Source organism: Scomber scombrus, chromosome 12, assembly GCF_963691925.1.
Source record: "Scomber scombrus chromosome 12, fScoSco1.1, whole genome shotgun sequence".
In the NCBI taxonomy this organism is placed as follows: domain Eukaryota; kingdom Metazoa; phylum Chordata; class Actinopteri; order Scombriformes; family Scombridae; genus Scomber; species Scomber scombrus.
In genome coordinates this window covers 13,010,361-13,036,541 of record NC_084981.1, presented here as the reverse complement: position 1 = coordinate 13,036,541, position 26,181 = coordinate 13,010,361, and the positions used below count along the sequence as shown (strand labels likewise).

The window sequence follows — 26,181 nt, the reverse complement described above, 5'->3', positions numbered from 1 at the left end:
TCTTGCAGTTTTCAAGCTGTTCTTCCATCTGCTTGGACCTAACCTGAAGGATCAAGTTTTCTTTTTGCTTTTGCTCAGATTCTGTTTGGACACGTTGCATCTTTTCTTTCAGTGTTCTGATTTCAGACCCAAATGAGATGCTTTTCTCAGTTGCCTCAGCTTTTTCCCTCTTATGGGTCATGTTTTCATGTTGTAGATTTGATCTGGATTTATCCGAAACAGATGCAAGTTCTTTAATTGTTATTTTATTTTTTTGAAGCTCAGTCTCTAGCTGCATTATCTTTGACTCTTTAACATTTCTTTCTCGAGTCTCTTTAGCCAATTCATCCTTTGATCTTTGTAGGGATAAACTTAACTCTGAAAGTTTAACATTTAAGTTTTCAACATTCTTGTCTGCAGCTTTCTTGTCATTCTGAATAGCATGAATCTCCAGCTTTAAATTACTGGTTATTTTCTCGGAGCTGGTAGTTAATCCTGTAATATTTTGCTTATGTTTGAAAAGTTCATCTTCTAATGCATTGATTTTGTCAAGATGTTTTTTAATCTCTGTAGATTCTTTTTGCAGTTCTGCATTTTTCTTCTTCAATATCACATTCAAATTGTTCATTTCAGCATTTTGAATATGAACTTTCTGATTTGCTGAATTCTTCTCAGCAAATGCTGACTTCAGCTCGGATTTCAGACTTGTTATTTCTCTCTCATAATTTTCAATATTTGATTTCAGTGTTTTGTTTTTCTGCTGTAGCTCACTCATTTCCCTTACTTCCTCACCGTAATCCTGTAATTTAATTTGAAGCTCATGGGAAGTCTGCGATCTCTTATTTAGTTCCTCCTCAATAATTCTGACCTGTGATTTGGTGCCCTCTACCTGAGACTTGAAGATTTTAATTTGCTGATCCTTGCTGTCCATTTCCATCATCACCTGATCAAGTTTAGCTCTTACGTTCTTCAGATTCTTTTCCACCTCCATATTTATCTGTTTTAACTCATCTACTTTCTTCTGCAACTGAGAAGCAACTAATTTACTTTCTTGAATCTCTGCTTCTAGTTTTTTACAATTGAGTTGGGACACCTGCTCAGATCTCTTCATTAAGGTATTTTCCTCCTTAGCTGTTTGAAGCTGCTGTTTCCAGCTCTCTATCTCACTCTTTAGAGACTTGATCTTTTGTTCAGAAAATGATCTCTCTTTTTCCAATGACTCTGTATGGATCTGAAGACCTCTAATATCACTGTCAGACAACACATTTGATCTTGTAAGCTCATTGCATTTAAACTTAAGCTGATCTATTACTGCCTGCTTGGATGCTACTTCTTCCTCTAAATTATTAAGCGTATAAATGTTGTCCTGCTCTATGGAGCTCTTTTTCTGCAGTTCCCCTTGAGAGATCTTCAACTGCTCTTTAAGGCCTTTAACCTCAGTGTTTTGGAAAAAAGCATTTTGTTCTAATGAGGATTTTGCCCTTTGGAGAGATCTGATTTCTTCTTGAAGTTCATTGATCGATTTCTTCATGTTCAGTGTTTCCTGCTGAAGATCATCTGATTTCTGTCTCATGTTGATCCTTTCAGTTTCCATGTCCATCTGAAGCTTTGTCAGTCTGTTATTGCTGTCATCTAAAAGCTTTTTATAACTTTGTGCTTTCTCCTCAGCCATTTCTGCTCTTTTCTCGACCATGGCCAGTTCTTCAAGTTTCTGCTGAAGGACATCCACTTTAACGCCGTCATATTCTCTAACTGCAGATGACTGTGGCTCACTGCCAACTGTCGACTGGCTGTCAGATGCCAAAGGCTGCTGAGCCAGATCACTTTCCTCAGCCTCGACTTGACTTTGCAACTCTTTCTCAGTATCTTCCTCGACCTTTATTTTTCTCTTAAGTTTGGGGCTCTGTTTCATAAGATCTTGGCCATCATTTGTTTGCTTTAAGAGGTCCTCTAGTTTCTTCTGAGCCAAAGACCACTTGGCTTCTGACTGCTCAATTAATTGTTTTGTGTGACTTAATTCCTGCTCACTGGCAGCTTTGTCTTTTTCTGCTATGTCTAATTTGGTCCGATACTGATGGATGTCATGCTCAAGCTGTGATTTCTGGAAGATCACATCATCAATTGTCTTCTGTCGTGTTTCTGCTTCTCGTTCCAATTTTTCCAACTGCGCTTGTCTTTCAACCAGCAAGGCCTCCTGTTCATGGACCTGTTGCTTAAGTTGACTAATCTGTACCTCCCCTGCAGCTTTTTGGAGTTCCATGCACTCTGTCCTTTTTGCATTCTCTGCTCTGTCAAAAGCCTTTCTGGTCTAAAACGCAAAACAGTAAGTCATCGACTGTTTCATGTTTATTTAACATTGTAAAATTAATTGCATTGATATTTTTCTTTTTCCACAGTGCTAGAGCAAGGTTAAGCAATCTCTCCAGGAATTTGCAGTTTCAATACTGCATATTTTTCTTCATATAAAAATCAGCCAAAACTTTAGTATGATAAAAATTTAAATTCACCATATTTATCGCCAAGATCTATTATTTATTCAAACTTAAAGTGGTGAAGAAAGCTTTTAACCACTTTTCCCATTGATTCCCAATTTGTAAAACTGGCGTTTTCAGCAAGTAGGTGTGAGAATGCCTTTTAGCTCCAATAATCCTAAAATACTACACAAACTCCTGGAGAGGCTTTATTTTTCCCAACAAAGGCCAACATGAGATGAAGTTTCTGCCAAATAACAAAGCCAGTTCCTCCCAGCAAGTCACCATCACCAGCAACTAAGAGTTACCATACATGCAGGCATGCCACTGCATTTCCTTTGCTTCTTTTGAGCATCGAAGCAAATACTTTCATCCAGGAAGAGCTGAGAACATACCCTAAACAACTCTTCATAGAAGCAAAGAACAACACAAAAAAGGGCAAGGTGCAGGAATATTTGTAGGCATTTTTGTCTGTTTATATTCACTTACAATCTACTAGTTTTTAGAGTGAGGTAGTAAAAGATGTTGATGCAAAACAAAAGGCCTAGAAAACACGTAAACATAAAGCAAGACGCTAAAGGTTGTTGAGCTTTATAGGATTAAGCCACCACATAGCCCCTAAAGTCTAAACTGCTAGTGCTGCACAAGCTATTGTGTTGTATCCAAAGAGTTTTAAAATCTGAATCTCTCACCTCCTCTTCTTCAGTTCTCTTCAGCGTTTCACTGGCAAACTTCACATACTGAGTCATGAGAGTCACGAGGGCAGTGTAGCGAGTTCGAAGATCCATAAACTGTTTGAAATTAAACAAAGAAAAACAAGTATAGTTATGATTGAGTTATATAATTTCCTTTAGTTACGAAGTTTAATTATAGGTGTATGTACCTCCTGCTGGATGACATCAGAGGAGCTCTGCATCTTCCTTTTCTTGAGAGGAGATTTGTGTTGGGAGTCAACCATCGCTCTGAAGGTCATCAGCTGAAGCTCATAATCCTGAAAAGGAATTTATGTGTTGAGTCACAAGGTTGTTGTTTTTTTCCCTGCTCAGTCCTTGTTCAATAAAACTGAGATAGAAAATGACACCAACTGTTAATTTCATAAATCAGAAAAATATGAAATATTCCTTCAGGATCTGTAAGGTTTTACTTACATAAAAAAATAGGAAGTCAACACTCTTTGAAAGAGGTGAAATACATTACCTTGATGGAAGATGAGTACTGCTCTGAGTACTTCTGGCACTCATCCATTCTGCTCTGTTTTTGTTCTATTTCAGCAACAAGAACCTGAAGAACAAAGACTTTTAAGATTTTTTTTTTCAACATTTGTGCTATTTTGTATCTTATTGTGAGGAAATCTGTTCTTGCCTTCTGTTTGTTTAACAGTTCAGCGAGTGCCTTGCTATCTTCAGGTTTGTTTTCTTGGGCCTTTAGCTGTGCTGCCTCCATTTCCGTAACCCATTCATCAAGACTACTGTAGGAGTCTCTGTAGTGTTTCAGAGATTTGCTGATGCCATCCAGGTCCCGAAGTCTGAAATTGAATGGATAGCATTAATGAATATTACTTACACTTGCAATGTTTGCACAGAAATGTTGTTTTTCTATTCTTAGAGTGCAAAAATAACCAAAACAACACTAACCTGTTATCAACCTGGGAGTGAATGTTGTGCCATCTCTCATTCAGTTGATCAGCCTTCTCCTTGTGCCAGTCTAGGTCAAAGTCACGCTCGTTGTGGGCCTTAAACATGCGGTCACTGATGACTCGTGCTTTCTGCAGCTCATCCTCCATGTCATGGAATACCTCTTGGTTCTCATCAATCTCTGTCCGCCATTGCTATGATCAGAGGGAGAGATACTTACTCATGATGAACATAAATTGTTGCCAATGCAGGTGAAATGTGGAATCCAAATTATGTCTTACCTTGAGTGTAGAAATGACTGTTTCAATGGACTTGAGGTCAGAGTTCATAGCGTCTTCCTCGTAGAGTTTAGATTCGTAGGCCTTCACTAATGCCTCTGCTCTCTGGCTGTGCTTCACCACTAAGCTCACTGTTTTCAGTCTGCAAAAAAGGGGAAACGTCTTCAATTCAGGTACAAATGTTGCAAAAATCTTCCTATCTAAATGCCACCCTTATTACTTATAGACAATGATGGGAATATCTTACTTGTCCATATAAATGGAAGACATGGAGTACACTTGGCTCATGCTCTGAACGAGGACGGTGAGTTCAGAGGAAAGGGTCGGCGCAGATGGAGAACCTGTAGCCTGTCTGAGGAACAGCTCACACTTCTCCTTCATGACATCAAGGTCTTCTTTCAGTTTATTCAGCTCTGCTGTCTTCCTCTGTAGTGACACATGGAGAATCATGATTAAAATGAAAACACTAATACGTTCTTATATATATTTGAATATACTGTATCAGACACTCAGGTGTTTACCTCATGCTCTGTGATGCGCTGGAGACTCTGCTCTAGGTCGTCTCTCTCCAGCGGTGTGCGGATTTGCCTGATCAGGTGTTCTTCGTGGGCCTCCAGATGCATCCGGAAGTTGCGTATTTCTGAGATGTAATTATTGTACACAGACTCCTCATGTTCCTCTGTTTACCAGACAAATATAAATCATAAGAATAATCACAAAGAGCGTAAAATATGTGTAAGTTTCAAACACTGAAGGACAGTTTTGTTGCATTTTTTGAAACGAAAATGAAAAGTTTACTTTCATCTGAGAATTAAAACTAAAAACTATGCAATAAAAATTAAAGTATGTAAAATTAACCTGCACAATCCGAAACACTCACTGAGAGCACTTAAACACACCTCTAGATGGCTTTATTATTACATTATGTAATTGTTACACAAGTAGGACCTGTTGCAATGCAGCTAAATCAATGACACTTTGTTGACTGAACTGGCTGTTATGTGTATATGTTATAAAAATGCTCTTAATAAGATTAAGTTACTTTTTTAAAATTTATTTTGGTTATATGTATGTAAATTAATGTATATACATGTGTTTATGTATTCTGACATTACATCTTGTTTAAAACCCATAATCATATCAATGTTTATGTTTCACTAACAGCAAAGCCATCAGTTTGAATAAAAGAGAAAACATCATTCCAAAAGGCATTAACGTTAAGCTTAAAAGGCTTATGGAGCCATGTGTTCCCCTCGCGGTATGGTGCTGAATGTACACTAACAGCTCCCTGTTGAGAGGACCAGGAAAGGAAGTTGAGCCTTGCCTCTTTCTGCAGATCTGAGTAGTTCCTGGTAATATTCCTTGCAGGCCGCAACATCTCTCTCTAGCTGGGTACAGTCTGCCACTGTGAATACCTCAGACTCTTCGCTGTCTTCCAGGAACTCATCAAAGTGGGAATGCAGGTTGCTCAAGACTTGCTGATGCTCACCTGGTAGCATGGTCTTAATCTGCAGTGGTTAAAGAAATAAAGGAAACATGTTTATTTTTTTTGCCCCGAGGTTGATCATCAGAATTGAGAGAATCATTAATGATTATCAGCTGGTGTTGCACAGTTTGATCGATGAGAGCTAAAATAGTCAAACATACTGAGGCCACATTCCAGTTGCGGATGGCTCGTATGTCAGCCATTAGATAATGCCAAGACACCACGCTCTTCATGTTGATGTGGGAGTGGTGCCACAGTGCCAGGACATTCTGGTATAATTGCTCAATTCTGCAGGAAAAGAAAAAGGCATGTTTATTTTATCCAGAAAAGTCAGGCCACCAGAGCATATGTGTTCCTTGTAGGCTGATCCTAGCATCTCACCTTGCAGCCATATCAACAGCCTCTTTGTTGGGTGGAGGCACAGTAAAACAGACAGAGGGAACCATGGCCTCATTCCCTGCTGGGTTGATGACTTTCCACTTGGCCCGGTGGGAGTTATTGGCCAGTACGCACTCATCGTCTTTATAAATAGTTATCTAAAAGAGTCGCGATGTAAACACAGCAGAGATTTTGTATAAACCATTCAAAACATTTATAAATTTCAGTATAAACTGGAAATGTGGTGAAAGTTGGCATAGTGAAGAATACCTCAATCTGTCGGTAATCACAGATGGCTTTTACGGGGATCGAGGATCTTACAGGGCTGTCAGGGTTTCTGGGTCTGAGCTGCACAATGTTTTTGGTCCTGCCCACTAACCCGGCTACCGTGCTGCGGTACTGCAGAAGCTGCTCTTTCTCATCCTAGAGGCACACAACACCAATAGAATGTTATTTTCTTTATTTTTACTCTACCTCAACATGCACACACACTTTGCATCCTCACAGCAGTTTACCATGGACTCCTGGATGAGATCCTCCAGTCTGTGGAGGCTGCTCGTTCGATCACAGCTGTACTTCCTTTGAATGGCATCTTGCAGGCTCTTAAGATAGTCCATGGACTCTTTGGCTTCGCTGAAAAACTGCATAGGGGAAAAGACTAGGGCATTAGCAGTGATCAACAGATACACTGATATATTGATTAAAAAATATAAAGACAGTCACCTCAAAATAAACAGCATTTTCCTTAAGATGCTGTTCTACACAGGAGCAGAGCTGTAAAATCCAACTCCACTGTGTCTGCATGGCAGCTTTGTATGCCTAGAAGTGAAACAACACAGGAATGAAACACATTATATCCAGGTCTAATAGCTGGAAAAGTACTAGCTGAAAGAAGCACTCCTCAATCTATTAATAAATAAATTGCAGATGAATGCAGGGTGGAGACACTAAAGCTATCCCACATTTTGGAATTATATCAATTGCCAAACTGACTGCAGAAGTGAGTCTACAGAAAAAAAAGACACAGTGACTCATCTGGGCTTACTTCAATAGTTAGCCTGGCTGGGTGGTTCTTAAGAAGGAGTCGTTCAGCCTTGTCCTGCACAGACTTGATGACTTCCTCCTTTTCATCCAGCTCCCTCATAAGATCCTGTTTAAAGACATTAAGCTGAGTATTCCTGGCTTTCAGCCAAGGAAAAAGACCAGTCACTCCATCCTCTCACACAATCTCACATCCTGTCTCACAATGCTGAGTATTCATTTGTGCCACAATACACACATCCCTTCACAGATATTGTTTTTTCAAATTAATGAGTTTATAAGAAAGCCAAACCAAACAAACTGCCAGAACAGGCTGCTGTTATTCTTTCTGTATTTACACCATCAGTGATGTAACAGAAATGACAGCTGATTCAAAAGGCTGTTTAAACAAAACAACATACAGCATGGTACTCTTTTTTCTTGGACACGTTGCTGTTGCGATCACTCCAGTCAAAGGCAACCTCTTCTTCCTCCTTCTCATTCAACCAGATAAGCTCCTGAGTTGCCAGTGACACAAAGTCGTGCAGGCTTTCCAGATGGCTTTGTCGCTCTCTTGAACAACTCTGAAAGGAACAAACATTGAACAACTCAGATCACTGAGCAGATAAATCATTTTAGACTTCATAGCCACACAATTTTTAGATTTTTGTGCTCAACAAATCACTTACCAATAACCTTTCATACTGATTTTCAAGTTTGTTCAGTTTTTCTGAGAAACTTATTTTCAGTGGTATGTTCATCTGAATCTGTGAAAATCAGCACATAACACAAAAAAGCTATTTAATATAGAGTGAAGTTAAAAGAGGCACCTGTAACTGCAATATTTTTTACATTTAGATGACTGACTATCTAGAATTGTTGATGTTTCCAGATTAAGATTATAAGCAACACAGTGAAACTCTAAAACACTTACCTCACTGAGTTTGGCATCTTTAAGACTCATTTGAAATTCTTCAATGGCTCTATGTACTGTTTTGTGGTTCTCTAAATGCATTTCCACACTTGGCAAATCCGATCCCCACTCAGAACGATCCAGTTGCAACTTTAGAAACAGAGAAAAATAAAAAATCAGATATTCAGTATCTTATGCATCATTATAGTTGCATGATATGCTGTGACTGCTCACCTGCATGTCTTCCACCCAGTTCAAAAGGTCCTGAACAAATTTCATGTTGACCTCTTCTTCTGTCATGTTGGAGTCTGCCAGTGAGGATTTCAGCAAGGGTTTGCGGATCTGCATGTGTTTCAAATTCTTGAGGCTCCCTGGGTCTATGCCGCCGCTCCCCACGTAAGTCTGTACTGAAGCAGGCTGTAGACCAGGGGTCAAAGCAGGGGTCAAGGATGGGGTCAGGCACGGTGTAAGGCTAGAGGTGAATGTGGACCCAGGGGTACCTAACCCTCCAGGGGTGAGTGCAGGTGTAAGGGCTGGTGTCAGGCCAGTGTTAATGTTCTGGGAGAAGCCAGAGTTCAGGCTTTGTGTGATGCCTGAGATCATCATTTTGGTTTGTTCTGTTGTCAGTGTGCGACCTTGGTTGTACACAGAAGAACACTCGGCTCTCAGGGCTAGAAGGTCATCCCGCAGTTTTGACACCCTGTATTCAAAAAGGAACAACACCATGAGATGATTTAATATATGAAAACATTTGGTGTTTCATTATTTGCAAGATGATCTGACTTGTACCTTTGGACGAGTTGATCTGCAAAGGGGAATTTTCCATCCAGAAGAATTTGGATGTCCACCACTTGTTGTCTGAGGATATTCTCACACTCCAAAAGGTAGCCAGCAATCTCAGCTTCATTTAGGAACTGAATACCAGACTCAAGGCGTTTTGCATCCTTAGCGGAGAGAAAAAAGAGATTTAAGACCCAAGACAGAGAATCCATGATCGATGTTGTTTAAAGACAAGTGACATTAAGTCAAACAGAGCTTGAACAAAACTTACAGACTGCAGGGATGTTCTTGCCAACGCCAGCTTGTCCTCCCCGTTGACACAGTCCCGCTGGACCCTGTTGGCAATCTGCTGCAACATCTCAAGCCTACAAACAAAAAATGATTATATTGTTACCACTTCAATAAAAAATAAAAAAAAGGCTTCACAAAATCCCAGCATGTGCACTGTAATCTCACCTGGATCCATAAGCAATGCTGTTATTGAGAAAGACTGCGCTGTTAATTTGTAAAGGTTCCGGTTCAGTGACGAGGGTGTCATCGGAACCAAAGCTGGTGAAACTACTGTTGCTAACAGATGAGATCCCACTAAAATACGCCATCGTACTTTGTATGGTAGACCATTACTTCCATACTCAGCTCACAGTTACATTTCTCATCTTAGTCGTCCTCTACAAGAGTCCCAGCTAAAACTTAACCTTGACAGTTCGACGGCAAGCATTCGCAGACCCGACTGATGGGACGGCTTTCAACTCGCTCGCATTTATAGTGCCGCAGCCAGTTGACGAGCATGTAACATGAATCCCACCCTAAAATAATATGCTGCCCTTAGGGGATAAAAATTAAATAGCAGGTTGAGACAGTGCACCTTTACAAGAGCTGAGACTGTATGAAGCATTGCCAATATGTTTCAACTGCTGTTTCTGCCAGTTTTTTTTACCACACCCAACTGCAATGCTTTAAGTATGTGTCTAAACTGTGTGTCTAAACAGACTCTTCAAAAAGAGGACCTTGTGTGCTCAGAGTTTCCATAGAATTAAAATCAATTCTGTAAACGAACACTGATGGAAACAGAATGCCAGGTGAAGCTCTAAAACTTGACTAAACTTGTCAGTTACTGCACAGTATTATCAGAACATCTCTCAACTGACACACTGAACATAAATCTTATTTTTTGATGTTCTTAGCTTTTGTAACTTACTGGAGAACATAAATATTTTATGTTCTGCAGCTATGTAAAGATTCATTTGTTTTGTTTTGATTTTGAAAATCACTGAATCACCTGTTAAAGCGAAACAAAATTCAACCTCGTCATATATATATATATAAACGGTGCACTTTGGCCACAGACAATCTGATCAAGAAATCCAACATCTCCTTAATATGTTGACATAAGTCCTATAACAGAGTGCAACGGTTCAGTAAGGGGATTTCTACTTTAATAAGGAAAATAAAACTGTAACAATTAACACATTGACCATTAGTGTTAGATTTCAGTAAAGACATTACTGGGCTTGCAATATGATGCTGGAGCATTCTACCTGTACCAACCCAAGAAACTGTTGACTGCTGACTCATGCAGCATCTTTGCTCCTTTATCTATTTGTCTTATGAAAAACTGAAAAGCAGCAACTCAAACAGCCATGAATTCTGGCATATCAAACACTAGCTATCTCTTAAACAGTGACACATACTTCAAATGTTGGTAAGACTTGACATTATGATAACCCAGGCCAGTATTAATATGCTTAATGCCTCCACATACCTTTCAACCTCAGGCCTCAGACTCTTCTCTCTTTCGAGCATGGCGACAATTAATTTACCCCATTCCTTCTCCACATCATTAGGGTGATGACCCGGGGGTAACTGAATACGTCCAAACTCAATCCACATCTGTCAAATACACCACAAACATACATAGATATATTATGCCCCTGATTTGTAGGATCAGAAATACTACTACATGATCATGTTTATGCACTGTGTCTTTTGCATCTGTGTACCTCAAGCATTTTGTAGAGAATTTTGATTTTTGTCTTCTCATTTTCTTTCAGTGGGATTTCATGCTCTTTAAACTGTAGATATTGTGTATAAAGTGCCTGTAAAAGAAAGTAGAAGATACAAATAAAACATAGTCTTTCACCACATAACACATAGCAACCCATCAAAACAAAGATTAACCTGCAGGATGATCTCTAAGCCTTGTCTATACTTGTCTTGAAAACTACTGCATGAAAGTACCTTCCAAATTAAAGGCTATCGACTTGCAAATGGATGCGGCTGCTCTCTCATTTCCATCAATATCATTTTCAGATCCAGTTACAGTAGATAGATGCTACATGTCGGGTTATTTGAAGCAGGCAATTATCCTTTATCTTTCAGACACTATACAGATTCTCAACGCTCTGTGATATGACAGCTGGAGGTATGCAAGGTAAAAAGCTAATAAGAGAGACTAAAATTTTGTGAAGTTTATTTGTTGTAGTACAATACCTTGAGTTCCACAGGGTTGTTGGGGAATGACCTATCTGACATCACAATCACATTGTGTTTGATCCACTGGCTGAGGTATTTGATCATGTTCTGGTACTCCACCCATTTGATATCAACATCCTGTTCAGGGCAAAGGAATCATCAGCAATAAAGCAATTTTATTGGGATTGGGTGGAGTTACTGGTGGACCGCTGCCATTAACTTACATTAGCACTGATTCCATCAACACCTTCAGGTACTTTGGGGAAGGCATCATACAGTGTTGAAACGTACGTGATGACTGATTTTTCATCAGGAGACTGAACGTCTACATCTAGTGAGGGAAGGGAAAGCCAAAGGGTCAGAAATGCATCACATGATAGTGAGCTGCACTCAGTGGAATTATTCCCTGAAGCCAAAATCCAAGCTTCACTCTGCATGATTTATAGCACAAATCTATCCAGGGTTTTTTTTTCTTTTTGAGTTAAACATGCCAACATGACAGTGTGTAAGGCTCTCACCCTCGGGGTCTAACAGCCTGGCCACCCCTAGTTGTTCAGCTACACCAAACGCGTTCTCTAAATTTGATCGGTTGGTCTGTGTCGACACGCAACTCATGTCAACCAGGTCTGGCCTTTAATAGAGAGAAAGAGAGAATGGGTACTTATAAAATAAACAGAAACAACAGAGCATTGCTGAAAAGAAAAAAATCGGGATATAAAGCCAGTAACAACACATTTATTATTTCATCCAAGCAAATAGTCACAAAATACCACCAGCATACCACCAGCGCTACTCAACTGAAAAGCTGATTTGCTTTGTGTGTTACGGTACCTGTATTTATGAATAATGGCGTTAAATAGCCTCCCATCCCTCCAGGAGGTTGTGAAGTTGTCACATCTTACACCTACATAGCCCTCGGTTATCTGCTTTGACCAGAACAGCAGCCTCTCCTTGGCTGTCATGTCATCGGACTCCCCTGTCACGTGAATCTCTGAGATCTGTAACAAAAGGAAAAATATATTTATATATCAAATTGTCGCTAAATTGTTAAATGTATAATTGAGGATGCGTGGTTCAACAACACAGACAATCCCAACCACAAACCTGTGATCAAAAACGTATAGCTTCACCAATACCAATGTGTCTATTTAATAATATAATTTTAAAAACATATGAAGGAGTGGTAACAACAACGTCAACACTGCAATCACATATAACAACAACACAATTCAGATTGAATCCTTTCAAACTGTTCTAGTCATTTCTAGAATTTTACCTATTTTGACCTCTGACATTCTTGTGGAGCTGGTAAATTTGGTAAAATTTGACCTTTATGCATTCAAAGGGATTTTAAAGAGGAGGTCAAATCAAGGTACAGGGTGGTTATGGGTAATCTTGAAACACTTAAACATTGGCATATGTATGCATTTCTGGCATTGGGACAGTGGAGAGAGAGCTCAAGGTGGACATTGACATTGTCTTTAGAACTGCATGCTTATTGCTACACTTGTCAAGGTCCCCACCCAAGTGGCCATGTGCACCTGTCAACAAACCTATACAAAGTAACAAATCAAACCTATCAATTTCCAGACAACCAGCAGAGTGGTTGCCCTATGGTCTTCCCTATATCATTTTATTAATTATGAATATTTCATAGAACTATAAAAAAATATATTAAAAAACACGACCCCTATTTTACTGATTTGGTTGAGTGAAAGGAGTGATTTGGAGAATCTGTAATTCCAAAATGAAAAAGAGGCATCGAGTTGAAGAGAAAGTATAAGAAGATGAAGACAATATAGAGAAAATGGAGGAAAGACCCCTGTATCATGAAACCTTCAAAAATGTTGTAGCATCCTTTACTCTAAATAAAATTCATAGAAATAATTAAATATTAATTAATTAATTAATTAATTAATTAATTAAAACTGGCGTATAAGTCGCACCGGTGTATAAGACAGGGGGGTGTCATGCTGGGAAAAACACTTTTCTATTAAAGACTGGTTCATTTGAATGCACCAGTAGTTATTCATTTATAAACACATGTGTTTATACTCCAAAACATTCTCAATTTACTTTTATTTGAAACACAATCAAAACACAAATATTATACCTGAAACAATGTGTCGGGTTAATGGTCCGGTAATGACTTGCTTAACTAAACTGGACCGGTTTATTAACTCAGACCGGGTTCGGATTAGGCTATGAGTTTCAATTAAACATTTTAAAAGAACACAGTAACTTTACATATTTGATACAGTGTGTACCCTTTGTGCTTACGAGTCCCAAAAACTCATCAGAGCTGTCACTGCAAATAGACAACTGCACCCGAGTCGCGCTTTGCACATCGCGCTTCAACATCAGTTTGGTCTGTAAATACTGAAACATCACAGCAACTAGTGTCCCAAAATACTTCTGATCAACACACAATTATTTTTCTGTACAACATACAACATTAATGGGTCGTCAATAGTCTATCTATTTTCATTAGCTGCTGAAACAGCTGGAGTGTGCAGCGCCTGCTTGACACCGCTGTTTATAGGACTTTATAGTTCATAAATGTGGACGCTCACATCGTTATGTTTAAAGTTATAGTTATTGTTATAGTTATGGTTCTTAGTGTGGACGGCCTTTTACATACCTATAATCATATGCAGATCCAACCTCTCTCTGTATTTTACTGGTGAATGGGACACACCGGTGTATTAGACAAACCTTACTTTTAAATGAAAAAATATTGCTTTCTATGGTAATTATAACAGCATACTTGACCCAGGTCAAAAAGAACCCACTCCCTACTATGAAGGGTCATATTATAAACAATATATAAGGGTTAAAAACTACTGCCTTACATCAAAACCTTCATCTCCACAACAACTGAACAATTTAACAACATTTTGTTTGTTGACAACAACCAAGTACAAAGTATGTGAAAATGGGGCAAAGGTTTTCTTATCTGGTTAATTAAAAGCACTTGAAACGTGGAAAATGTCAATGGGTCAGGCAGCTAGAGTTGTGTAATATATTACTCAATAGTTTCACAACACACAATACTGAAGAGCATGATGACCTCACAGGTATAACAAACTTGCCACTACATAGGTTGAGTTTCAATGTACTGAAACCAAACCAACTTACACGTTTATGATATGTTAACAAGAGTTCATTCATTAAAACTGACTTTGTATTCCTGCAACATCAAACTACCATAATTATGGAAGCACAGTATACCACATGCCAGATATGTGTCAGTTTCACACATTTTCAAAAGAGTTTCTATTTTACATGACAGTTTTAGGTGACATAATATCAAACATTACCAGTTGATCACCATCACCAGTTACCTGATGAGATTATTGACTGGGAATATGCATACAATAAAGGTACAGGCCTCTTTCTAAATGCTCTCAGCAAAACTAAAACCCCCATCAACACAACTAAAAACACAAGCTGCTGCTAAAGCTCCAAAGTTGTTTTTGTTTTTCTGTTAAACATCTAAGTCATCAATTATGGTCACCTGTGGAGAGCCAAATGCTGATTTGTTCTGTTGTGAATACAGATTTAGATTATATGTTCACCCAGAACTGATACCAGTGATGGGCAAATACAATAGGGTTCAAAAGTCTGAGATCACATTCCATTCAAGTGAATGGGAGAATGGTCTCAGACTTTTGAACCCTATTGTGTTTCAGTGTCAGCATACTGCGCCTGTCTCTAAAGACAGGGGAGCAAAATTCATGTAAACACTAGTTGAAAAGAAAGTGCTAATTTAATGCACTGTACAATAAGTGTAATTATAATATTTTGGTCATGAAGAGCTTTTGTGTCTACATGGGTGTCTGCAAACAATGACAGAAAGATAACAGAATGATGACACAGTGCACTACAGCACAAACCATACACCAAACTGAAATGACAACATTGATGTGATGACATTACACAACGAAGCAATGCTGCTCTAAGGAACTTCTTTGTTTAAGTATACATTTTACTGTATGGCTCAGGCAAGTCCACCAGTTAAACACACTGTGGCAATGTTCAAGTTACATTATAGCCCAATCAAAGAACCCCTCTATTAATCCACCTTACATGACACCACGCTGCCTATAAATAACGCTTAATTACCTCGTGTTGGGTAGGAATACATTTGGCAGGAGATGGAAGACGTTCTACGTAACCAGAGCAGGTGTAGGCCCTCCGTCTCCTCCTCCTGTGTGCTTGAGAGTCCCATATAATCTTGGCAAACGTTTCCTCACTCCCAGGTCTGTCATTACCCCTCAGAGTCCGTAACATGTGCTCCACTGCTCCAAAGCTAACGGCCCTCCTTAACTGGCGCTGAAGCAGCTTCTTCACAAGTAGACCGTCCTTAGCCGAGACACCTCCAGAAGTTGAGTTAATGCAACGAAGCTTCGCATCTATATCGGACCTGCTTGTATCACCTTCTACCTGGTCTGTGGGAAACCTTCCGAACTTGCAAGCTAATTTCTTCCCAAGCGATTGATTAGAGGGATTACTGAAAAGAAAAACAGGCACTTCCCCAACATAGACACCTGTGCTGATGCTGCCTTGCCTGGAAAGATGTTTCTCCACCTCCAATGGTTTATCCAGCCCTGCATGGTTCTCCTCTGTGTCCTCATCTGGGTCGTCCTGGAGCTTTGCACTACCACAGATGCCCACACTAGCATTGACCTCACTCCTGAGAGATTCAGCAGGATGAAATTCCTCTGATTTTCTCTTCTTTCTCTGAAAATAGCGACGTCCTTTGACCTCCTTGGATTCAGGGCTCATTGGGGCTTTCGTGGGGTCAACATAATATTCCTCTTTTGGGCCCCGGACACAGCCACAGATGTTTCCCATGGCTGTCAGTTATGCAGTATTTTCCCCATCGACAGTGTTTAACTCCAAACAGTGAGATTCTTTTCAAGCAAGGTATCCAGTGAGCTCCGCTTGATCTGAAGAGGCATATTCCCACTGACGGAAAGCCATTTATACGCTGTGCAACTGGCAGACAATAAGCAGTGACAGACAGCCTGGCAGCCAAACATAAACTTCGCCCCTGTCTGAGCAGAGTTAACTTTTCCTTTCATTGACTCTCAGAGACTCATCTGAGAACCGGTCAGCCCCTCTCCCTCTCTCACTCTCTCTCTCTCTCTCTTTCTCTCTCTCTCTCTCTCTCATACACTCTCTCTCTCTGCATGTCTGTCCTGCTCGCTCGTTCTCTCTGACACTGGAATCCTTTCCGACCTTTGAAACATTTCTCTTGCTTTGCTAATCCAGCGCAAACGCCATAAATGCACACACAGACGTGGCCAACGTGCTTGTAGCTCTCAGCTGAGCATGAATGGAAAAACACTGGTGCACAGACCTGTTTTGGACTGGTAAGTCTACTTCGTCTGCACAGTAAATACATACACATCACATCAGCCTCTTGGGTTTCCTAATATTTGTGTAATGAGGCAATATATAACAGTGAAGGGTAGATAAGGCTTAAACTGCAAGAGGATACCAGCTGATGGTCACCTATTATGTTGTGAGAAATTTTGGCTCAGCAAGTTTGTCTGCTCGGACAGGCTGCATGAGCCAGACAGAGTCCCAGCCAGTCAGAAAGGCTTTGAAAAACAGACCAGCGTAGGTCAACGAGAGCAGCAGAAGCAAAGCCGAGCTGGACAACAAAGTGCTTTCACTTTGTCTATTAATCAAGCTACGTACAATGGCAGAGCCAGAGGTGGGGCTTCAGTCCAATGGTTTAAACAAACACTATTATCTGAGCAGATCACCACCACGGCAGTTCACAAGGGGGCATATGCTCTGACCAGGAAGTGATTCACGATATCAAACCATGGCAACAATTATAAGGTAATACTGGAATAAAAAATAAAAAACACTGTACAAGAATTTATTCATTATTAATATGACTATTATGGAGAAAAAACAGAAATAAAAAGCATTATAAGAGTAAATATAAAGCCACCACACTGCTCAACTAAAAATAACTGTGTGCGACTGTGTGCTTATAGTATCTGAACGGCAGTGAAGTTTCCCTGAAGGTCACAGTCACCTGACAGCCAGCAAAGTGTAAACCACACACGTACTGACTTTTCCTGCTACTAAATCAAACTATCTATTACTGCAGTACTACTTTATGCTTATCATTATAAAAGTATTTATTCTGCAGCTAAATTATTTTTTTTAGAACATTTAATACGATTATAGGCTCAGTCATTACTGTGTAGTATATTTTGAGACACTGTTTGAATAATAATGAATGAATGAAATGAAGGAAATATGAATCTTCCTGTTCAGAGAGATAGCATTTTGGACAACACACACATATACAGTGAAAGTCAATCAGGGCAAAACAAACCAGCTCGCAAAACCTGACAATAATGCATTGTCATGATTTCATCAGCTACAACAATAAATATTACGCTTTCGTTTGGACCAGGTGAAAATACTGCGTGGTCCTAATTGTGAAAAATAAAACGGTGCTAACTTTGTGTGATGAAATCATCTTCTTATCTGCACAGACTTATCAGACAATGGAGACAGTCTGAAACACCTAAACAAAACTTCAGTATTGAAACACAATGTCCAACAGAAAAGAACACCACAGTGGCAGCTTTGTTTAATGAAATCATCTTTTTATCTGTACTGAGTTGATCACACAATCACACAAATCAAACATGAGAGGACACACACCCAATCACTATTCAGTTTATACATGTTGATTAAAAAAATTGCCTACAGCAATAAGAAAAGCACGTACAACATGTCACCAAAACAACCCTTGTCCTTAAGACTGGACCTGAACCTGGATACTGAAGGCAAAGCCAGCCATATAAAAGTATTTAATACAAAAACAGAGTCAGGTTCACACATGTCAGTCTGCTGTCAGTGGCGCTTTCATAATAAAGTCAAAAGTGTATGCTATGACTGAAGCTCTGTTTTTCTCTTGAAGTGCCCTGCTATCCTTCTAAATCAAGAAGAAACAGGCCCATTGCTGCTGGATTGTCTGCTCAAGGGCTTGCGTGAGACTGACAGCAGCAGGTGTTGGCATCATCAACAAGGCTACCTGTCAGCATGTTTGAGTCCACGCAAAATAACATGAGCTCCTTTTTCCCCCCTAATTGAACTGATAGCACTGATAGACAGATACATGCTTTCTCTAAAATCTTACACTAAATCACTACCATCTCAGTTAAAGTTGTATGTCTTGCTTTTGCAATATTGCCGCCCAAACCGACTGAATCCTGAGGCATGTGCCAAATGTATTAATAATTCAATGCAAGACAGTCAGTGAGTGGGAGAGAGAGAAGTAATAAAATTATGATTTGTGTCACTAAAATGATAACAGTATTCCCTGAGGGAACATTTTTGAGAACATTTAGGGAGTTATATAAACTTAACCTAGAGCACACAAAGGTTTCAAAACTCAAACAGCTGTCCAAATCAAAAAGCTTAATCTAAGTGTAATCACACACTAATGCTTTGTGCCCAGGCATACATTTTCACCAGGTAATGAAATGAAACAGATCTTTTGTCCTGTGAAAAAAACTAGACCAAGCATATTCTAGAAAATAACAGATTGCACATCACATAATGCTTTTCAGGCCACTATCTCTCTATTCAGACACAGACTTGAGATACTAGCAGCTGATCGAGTTACAACTAGAGCTGAACTGAACATGAACTAAAGTAAGCCACATGAACAAGAATTACAATATTACATTGCAATATGCAATTAGTAAGACACTGAACATGATATATGCATCACCGCTTTGACACCTTGTGGTCACAAACATCCACTTTGTGGGTATGAACACATCTTAAAGCATCAATCTGGAGCGCATTTGGCACACTATTACGTAACTTAATCCCAAAACAGGAAACATGCCAGTTTTTCTGTTGCACTGATATATCTTTAGATTATATAAAGATAACAGTAACTTTGCTGAAAATACTTTGTTTTAAAAATGTGCAAAGTATACAACAGATCAACAGCATGTAGATGTAATGGTTTATACAAATTTACAATTAAGGCATTATCTGTTACGGGTAATACGAGGGAATGAAAGTAAAGCACAAACAATTACCTGGGTAATAAGTCTTAATTACTTGGCTATTCGATGAATGAACTAACAAACCATGAGATGATAACACTGACCTGAAAGTGCAGTATTATGGTCCAGATCAATCCCAGGGTCAGTTTTGGGTTGCCATCTGTGATGTCGTCATTCCTGATATTTACAAGTTTGACCTGATGACAAGAAACACCTGATCAATATACAGTACTGCATATTCAAAATATCTTGGGGCATTCAAAACCTGTTTTTGAGATTCTTAATCATGATATTTACTGTTATATTGATGTGGTTTGATGTGGAATTTAAAAATATGAGCCCATGTTGTTCCACTTGTCAGGTGCCACAAGGTGGCACAATAGTCAATGCATTATCTGAGGGAAGACTGTTCCCATAATCATAGTGTGGGTGGACTGAGGTGACACAAAATTAATTAAATGCTATAAACCTGCTAGGACTGCTTTAAAAACCATGCGTCAGAGTGAGAAAATGTAATGATTTCCTTGACACATGAAGCAGAGAACAGAGTCTAGACACAGTCTTGGTTCATACAGCTGTAATCCAGAACCATTTCTTCCTTCATTGCCCCCTTGATCATCTTTAATAATTGAGATCAATCAGCCACATGTAGAGATTTAAGAAAGTTTAAACTGTGCGTGTCATTTTACATTTAATAAATACAGCCGGTGCATGGATGAGTGTGTCATGTTGATAAAACAATAGAACAGCTCATTTGTGAGCATCTATGAGCTCTTTGTCTCAAGTCTTACGTCACATCTGGCTTGAGCTCAGCCAGCCTGTGTTCTTCATCATATCCTCACTCTGGTGGGGGAAGGGAGGGCAATCAAAGCTCACTGAAACCCCACTGATGGGATTTGTAGTCAGTGCTCCTTAAATGCTGCCATTACAATTTGGGACAACTGAATTGTAATTTTCATTCAGAAAGACAGACAAAACCAAGTCGTTATCATTGAGAGCGGCCGTCCCACATAATGCACAACACTGTGCCTAAATCCACATATATCTATGTGTAAATTAATTCAAATAGCTCCCACTACAATTATATTGATTTGCTTGTGTTTATCTGGCTAAGTGTTAACAAATGCATCTCTTTGAATATAATGCAACTGCCAAAACAAAATGCAACTGCATACATAAATGGAAACATACATATTAATTCAACTGTTACCTTTTATATATTTTGCAGACCGTATGCTTCAAAGTGTGCACTTTCCTAATTATTTATGTGGGTTTTCAGCTAGTTAATGTAATGCTATGAAGGCTACTGTATGAGAAAACAGAAAAGTGTCTTTTTGTATTTTCGCATCACTGATGCATTTGACTCCAGACCAATATCTAGTAGTTTAAACTTTACAATACAATACAATACAATATACTTTTTTGTCCCGCTTAGGGAAATTTATCTTGGACTCAGCAACTGCGCCATAAATGCCTTGACAGCCACAATGACAACAGACAAAACATCACAAGTCATACCATCCTAAGGGCCAGATAGAAATTAAATTACTAGATTTACAGTTTACGTATTATGAAAATCATCCTGTAAATAATTAACGTATTACTTAAAAGCAGAAATTAAGACAGAAAAGTTAGCATTTTGAGCAATGCTCTAAAAATGAGCTTTTTTCCAACAATGCATCAAATTACGTCATATTAGGGAGTCCAAGACTAGACTAGAGTGAATGGATATTTTCACAGAATCTTGTCTTAAGTCTAGAACTAGCCTTAATTTCTGTCTGAGAAACTGGACCTAAAAGGTTTTATCAATGTGTTGGTTTTTCCTGTGCTGAATCGAAAGTGTGACATAATTAGTTTGAAATTGTAGTTTGGATTGACTCTTACCTGCCGCCTCTTTAAATAATCCAGTGCTATTTGTACATTCTGGAGTCTGTGGAAGCGCATCCTTCCTCTCTCCCGAGGCTGTGGAAATAAAGAGGGAAGAGGAGCTATGTATGTTAATCAGGTTCTCCTCAATATCAGTGGGAAAACTAATGAAATGTTTAGTAGCATGTAGGACACAGGACATGCTTCCAGTTTCTTACCCGCAGATGTGGTGAGGCAAAGGCACAAAATAACATTAAAAAACACTACCCACGACAAGAGCAGCCATTTCAAGTCCTCTCAAAATCTGTGCATACTGTTCATATACACATATCCAGAACATTTTCCACCTTTTCCACCTCTAAAAGTGCTCTTAATGTGAAAATAAGTAGCCAAGTAATCCTGAGTTAGCCCACTCTTACAGCCAAAGGTGCACCTAAATATGTTCAGTTCACTGTGATGTGAGTTCTAAATGTAAATCTTAAAAATAATAGCAGAATGTTGTTTTGTGCAAGCAAGTCTCCAATCCCTTGTGACAAATGTGCATAGACATTCAGGGGGCCACAGCATGAGGTAATGAAATGGAAAATGTGATGAAGCCAGGATGCAGCAGCAGCAGCATAAGATGTGCTGCATTCGGCCATCTCTCAGCTGACAATAAAAAGATCCTGATTATCTCAGTAGCAAAGCAACAACTTTCATTCAGTGAATCTTATTCAGCAATGAAACATTTCCTGATCCTCACGCAGATTTGGAGCGTTTTGATTGTATGGCTCAATGATGCACAAAGCTAGTGAAATGGATATAAAGACCCAAGCTTTACGGCAATTTCCTTCATAATTAATTTCATTTTTTTAATGCCTTTGCAGGATCAATGAGCCAAATGTTTTATTAGGTCTTTTTTTCTTTGTCTTACATATACTGTATGTCAGTGGTGGAAATCAGTTTACTCAAGTACTGTACTTGAGTACAATTTTAAGGTACTTCTACTTCATGAGTATTTCCATTTTTTTCAACTAGATACTTACTTCCACTCAACTAGATTTCAGAGAGAAATATTGTACTTTCTACTCCATTACATTTATTTGACAGATTTAGTTACTTTTCAGATGAAAATTTTAAACCAAGGATAATAAAACAAGCTTTTAAAAGTTAAACCAGTGGTTTCCAACCTTTTTGGCTTTTGACATCTTTAAAAAAAGCAGCGTGTAGTCAGAGTCACATTACAGATGTCTATGAGATTTTAATAACTCAAAATAGTATTTTTTCCCTCTAAAGAACTTTGATTTTCTCATGACCCCTCAGGTTCATCTGGTGACTCTGTGGAGTGGCCTGAACCCTAGGTTGGAAACCACTGGACTAAACTAGCCAACCGTATATAAAGTAATTGAAACTGGCTCCACCTCCAGCAGTTACAACAGTAACATGCAGCTTACACACTGATGCTTCAGGATTCATATTATAATGATGTCATATATAATAATATATCATTACTTTTACTTACTAACACTTTAAGTTGTGACAGTTCTCTTATAATAGCATAATTTACTACTCCTACTTTACTTTAGTACAATTTTCCATACAGGACCTTTACTTGTAATGGAGTTGTTTTAAATTGTGATATCAGTACTTTAACTTAAGCAAAGGATCTGATTACTTCTTCCACCACTGCTGTTTTTTCAAAAAGGAAAATTGGAGCATGAAGCTGGGTCTTTGGATCGTGTGCACATTTTCATCATCAGTATGCTCTGGTTGAAAACAAAGATTCTCACATTATTTTCTGATCACAAAATTATTAATCTTGGTGCTGCATAGAAATAATAAAAGTTGGGAAAGGGGAAAACAATACTCTACAAGCATGAACAAAAACTACAATATCTGCTAACGCAATCATGTAAGACTATAATAAGACAAATCATACAGTGATTCTTTTTTTTTTGTATGATTCCCACGGTACGCCTGATAACTGGCCACAGCACGCTCTTAATTAGTTTGTTACAAGGGGGTGGGGGGCAATCCACACGTACCCCCTTATCATCATCCACCGTGTCTCCATGCTGCTCAACTGCACATGCTTCTGTCCCACTCACCAACCGCAATGTCTTCAGAAAATCACGCTCCCTTGGCTTATCACCGAAAAGGCAACATATGGGGAAGAAAGGAAGACATGGACACACATACACACACACACACACACACACACACACAGCGGGCAAATCAAAGAAAGTCGGACAATGGACAGAGACAAATCAAAGAGTGGAGAACAGAAGAGGAGGAAAGTAGAAGGGAAACAGGATGTAAACAGAAAATAGATAGCCACTTAGAGGATGACTGCTAGTCACACTGGAGGGGGGAGGGTAACTGCTGTTGGACTTCTTGCACAGGAATACATGCAGTTTAAATATACAGTGAGGCACATCACAGCATGATAACATTATGTAACTCACGGCTGCATAAACACTGTATCAATACACTTTGATATAAGATGAAAGAATGACATGTTAAAAGAGAAATGAAACACACTGTAAATAGCCTGTCTGCTTCAGTAGCCCTTCCTTTAATACTATAACTAAATACACTAGCCTGCAGCTACAGTTCACATTTTCTATATATATATATTTTTTTTTTTAAATAACACATCCTGGATATATAAATATAAAAAGTAAGTAAGTCAAATTGGCCTTAATCAATTTGTATAAACAAATAACAAGGCCAAATGTCAAAGACTGAAAATCAGAACAGTTTCCTATTTTTGGTTAAAATGTGTGATTTGGCTTAATAATATTATTCTTTCACACTCCATGTAAACGTGGCAGTGTTGTATTGCAAACTGCACAGTCCCTCAAGAGGAATAGAACATGTTTAATTGTTCTAAATTGTTGGACGTTAAATTATGTTTCACACGTGTACAAATAAAATTTGACATATACTGTATGGCACTGATCTATGACGTATAGCAACATTTCCACAGTCCTTATTTTTGTGAGAAATGTGAAAAAATAGCAGAAGTGAAAATGAAAAGCTGTTGTGTTTACAGTCAGTGATAACCGTTAAGCATCTAGATTGACACATTACAAGCTGACCATGACTATTAACTAATTTTAATTGTATTTATCAGAGGTATTAGTTACTTGAAATGTACAGAACTTGTCTGGGACTGGAAAAAACTAACTTCTATGTCATTTCCTGGTCCGGGTTTTGTCTCACATGTGAAATCAATTATACAACCAGTCACTGTGATCAATCCAGCTAATCACCATAAAAGCACAGGTTCCTGAACTCGATAGAAACGCTGCTCACTGATGAGGGTTAAATTACTCCATTACAATGTATCACCTGAGTTGGGTCAGGACCTCAAAGAGGTCAGTCTCATGACCAGCAGAGAAATCACATGATTTTGATGTACAGAAGTTTGTTAATGCTATGGTGGTACTTAAATAAAGGGTCTGTAGACCAGCAATTGGATTATTGTGTCTTGTACGAACTAAACTGTTTCTAAATACATATACTACTCATTGAAATGCAATAATTTACTTAAAGGTCCTGCAGACTTTGGCAGTTAGTGAGTTAAAAAAGCTAGTTAGGAAGTTAAACTTTGTTAATTATTGGCTGTAAAGAAAACCCAAAGCTTGTTTTCCACTTGCTAGCTTTCCCCTGATGTGTTCAGGTTTTGTTATCTAAGAGATGGCAGCCTTTCGTGGGTAAAACTGTACTTAATATGCCACTCAGGTTGGTTGCTACTTGAGTGCTACTACTAGTGAGGCACAAAGTATCCCATCCCTGTCTCGATACAGGTAAAAAATACAGCAAGGCATCCTATTTGTCATTACATTACTTTCTTATAGATATCTCAAAATGAAAAAAAAAAAAAAACTAAACACACTTGTGATATATTGGAAATCTGCATACAAATGACCAAAAATGCTATCAATATGAACAAAAATATAACCTCCTACTTTAAGAACAGATTGTTGTGGATGCAGAATCAATGCAGATCTGCAGAATTGCTCTAATTGAGAATTCAATAGGATGTTAAAACTCACCGGGTTCCACAGGTGCCAAAACATCATCAGTATTTCATAACTATGCATGCTTTTTTAAATGTCTTATCTTTTTAAGAAACATTGTGAATAATAAAATAACTGAAAAATGTTAACTCACCAATGTGTCTCCAGACAAGACCTCCAGCAGTGAGATCAGGTTATGTCCATCTCGCAAGTCTTCATACAGGTCATTTATATGCTTCCGTACCTGTGGACACAGAGGCAAGCAAAATGTGAGCAAATAACAAATATCATATTGTTATAACAGTGTTCAGTGGTGGTTATAACACAGCTACTGTACATGAAATCAAAAATGCGTTCTGACCATAATTAATCCATCATAATCTCAATTTCCAAAGAACAGATCATTTATTACATCAGGAAAGCATTAATGTCCCCCACATTATCACAATTATCACCACTATCTAGGACCTAATCAATACTGGAGCTTAATGGGGCAGATGCTGACACCGATATTAGGTAGAAAGAAAATTCTGATATCGACATATCAATATATGATAACCTTACACAGAATATACACAGAATATACACATACATAACACTGGTGACAAATATATGAAATGCAGGCATGAAATTTTACTGTTTACAATAAACTTTATTGTATGAAATGACATCATTGCACTGAAATGGTAAAATTCACTGAGAACTTAATAATTATAAATATAATATATATATTATACATTTTTTTTAAAAACACAATAAAATTAGAATTAAATTAGAGTATGATCTAGACCTACTCGATGTGAAAAGTACCGTATGATCACCTTTGTTGTGATTTGGTGC

At 38.5% G+C, this 26,181-nt stretch overlaps 1 protein-coding gene across 1 annotated transcript in view; it reads right to left on the bottom strand.

The window, feature by feature from the left end:
* Positions 1-26,181, bottom strand: part of dst (dystonin) — a 108,786-nt gene that overhangs the window by 60,024 nt on the left and 22,581 nt on the right. Inside the window, exons 6-35 of the mRNA XM_062430776.1 lie at positions 25,496-25,585; positions 21,356-21,433; positions 19,576-19,668; positions 12,243-12,409; positions 11,930-12,042; positions 11,636-11,742; positions 11,430-11,549; positions 10,940-11,035; positions 10,702-10,829; positions 9,211-9,304; positions 8,949-9,103; positions 8,394-8,859; positions 8,181-8,309; positions 7,936-8,013; positions 7,669-7,830; positions 7,272-7,376; positions 6,950-7,045; positions 6,742-6,867; positions 6,497-6,649; positions 6,230-6,384; positions 6,010-6,136; positions 5,687-5,870; positions 4,884-5,041; positions 4,610-4,788; positions 4,366-4,504; positions 4,085-4,278; positions 3,813-3,975; positions 3,648-3,731; positions 3,334-3,441; positions 3,143-3,241 (exon numbers count right to left, since the gene is read on the bottom strand). Of these exons, the coding sequence (XP_062286760.1) occupies positions 3,143-3,241; positions 3,334-3,441; positions 3,648-3,731; positions 3,813-3,975; positions 4,085-4,278; positions 4,366-4,504; positions 4,610-4,788; positions 4,884-5,041; positions 5,687-5,870; positions 6,010-6,136; positions 6,230-6,384; positions 6,497-6,649; positions 6,742-6,867; positions 6,950-7,045; positions 7,272-7,376; positions 7,669-7,830; positions 7,936-8,013; positions 8,181-8,309; positions 8,394-8,859; positions 8,949-9,103; positions 9,211-9,304; positions 10,702-10,829; positions 10,940-11,035; positions 11,430-11,549; positions 11,636-11,742; positions 11,930-12,042; positions 12,243-12,409; positions 19,576-19,668; positions 21,356-21,433; positions 25,496-25,585 (4,146 nt within the window). The remainder of the gene's footprint in view (positions 1-3,142; positions 3,242-3,333; positions 3,442-3,647; positions 3,732-3,812; positions 3,976-4,084; positions 4,279-4,365; positions 4,505-4,609; positions 4,789-4,883; positions 5,042-5,686; positions 5,871-6,009; positions 6,137-6,229; positions 6,385-6,496; positions 6,650-6,741; positions 6,868-6,949; positions 7,046-7,271; positions 7,377-7,668; positions 7,831-7,935; positions 8,014-8,180; positions 8,310-8,393; positions 8,860-8,948; positions 9,104-9,210; positions 9,305-10,701; positions 10,830-10,939; positions 11,036-11,429; positions 11,550-11,635; positions 11,743-11,929; positions 12,043-12,242; positions 12,410-19,575; positions 19,669-21,355; positions 21,434-25,495; positions 25,586-26,181) is intronic.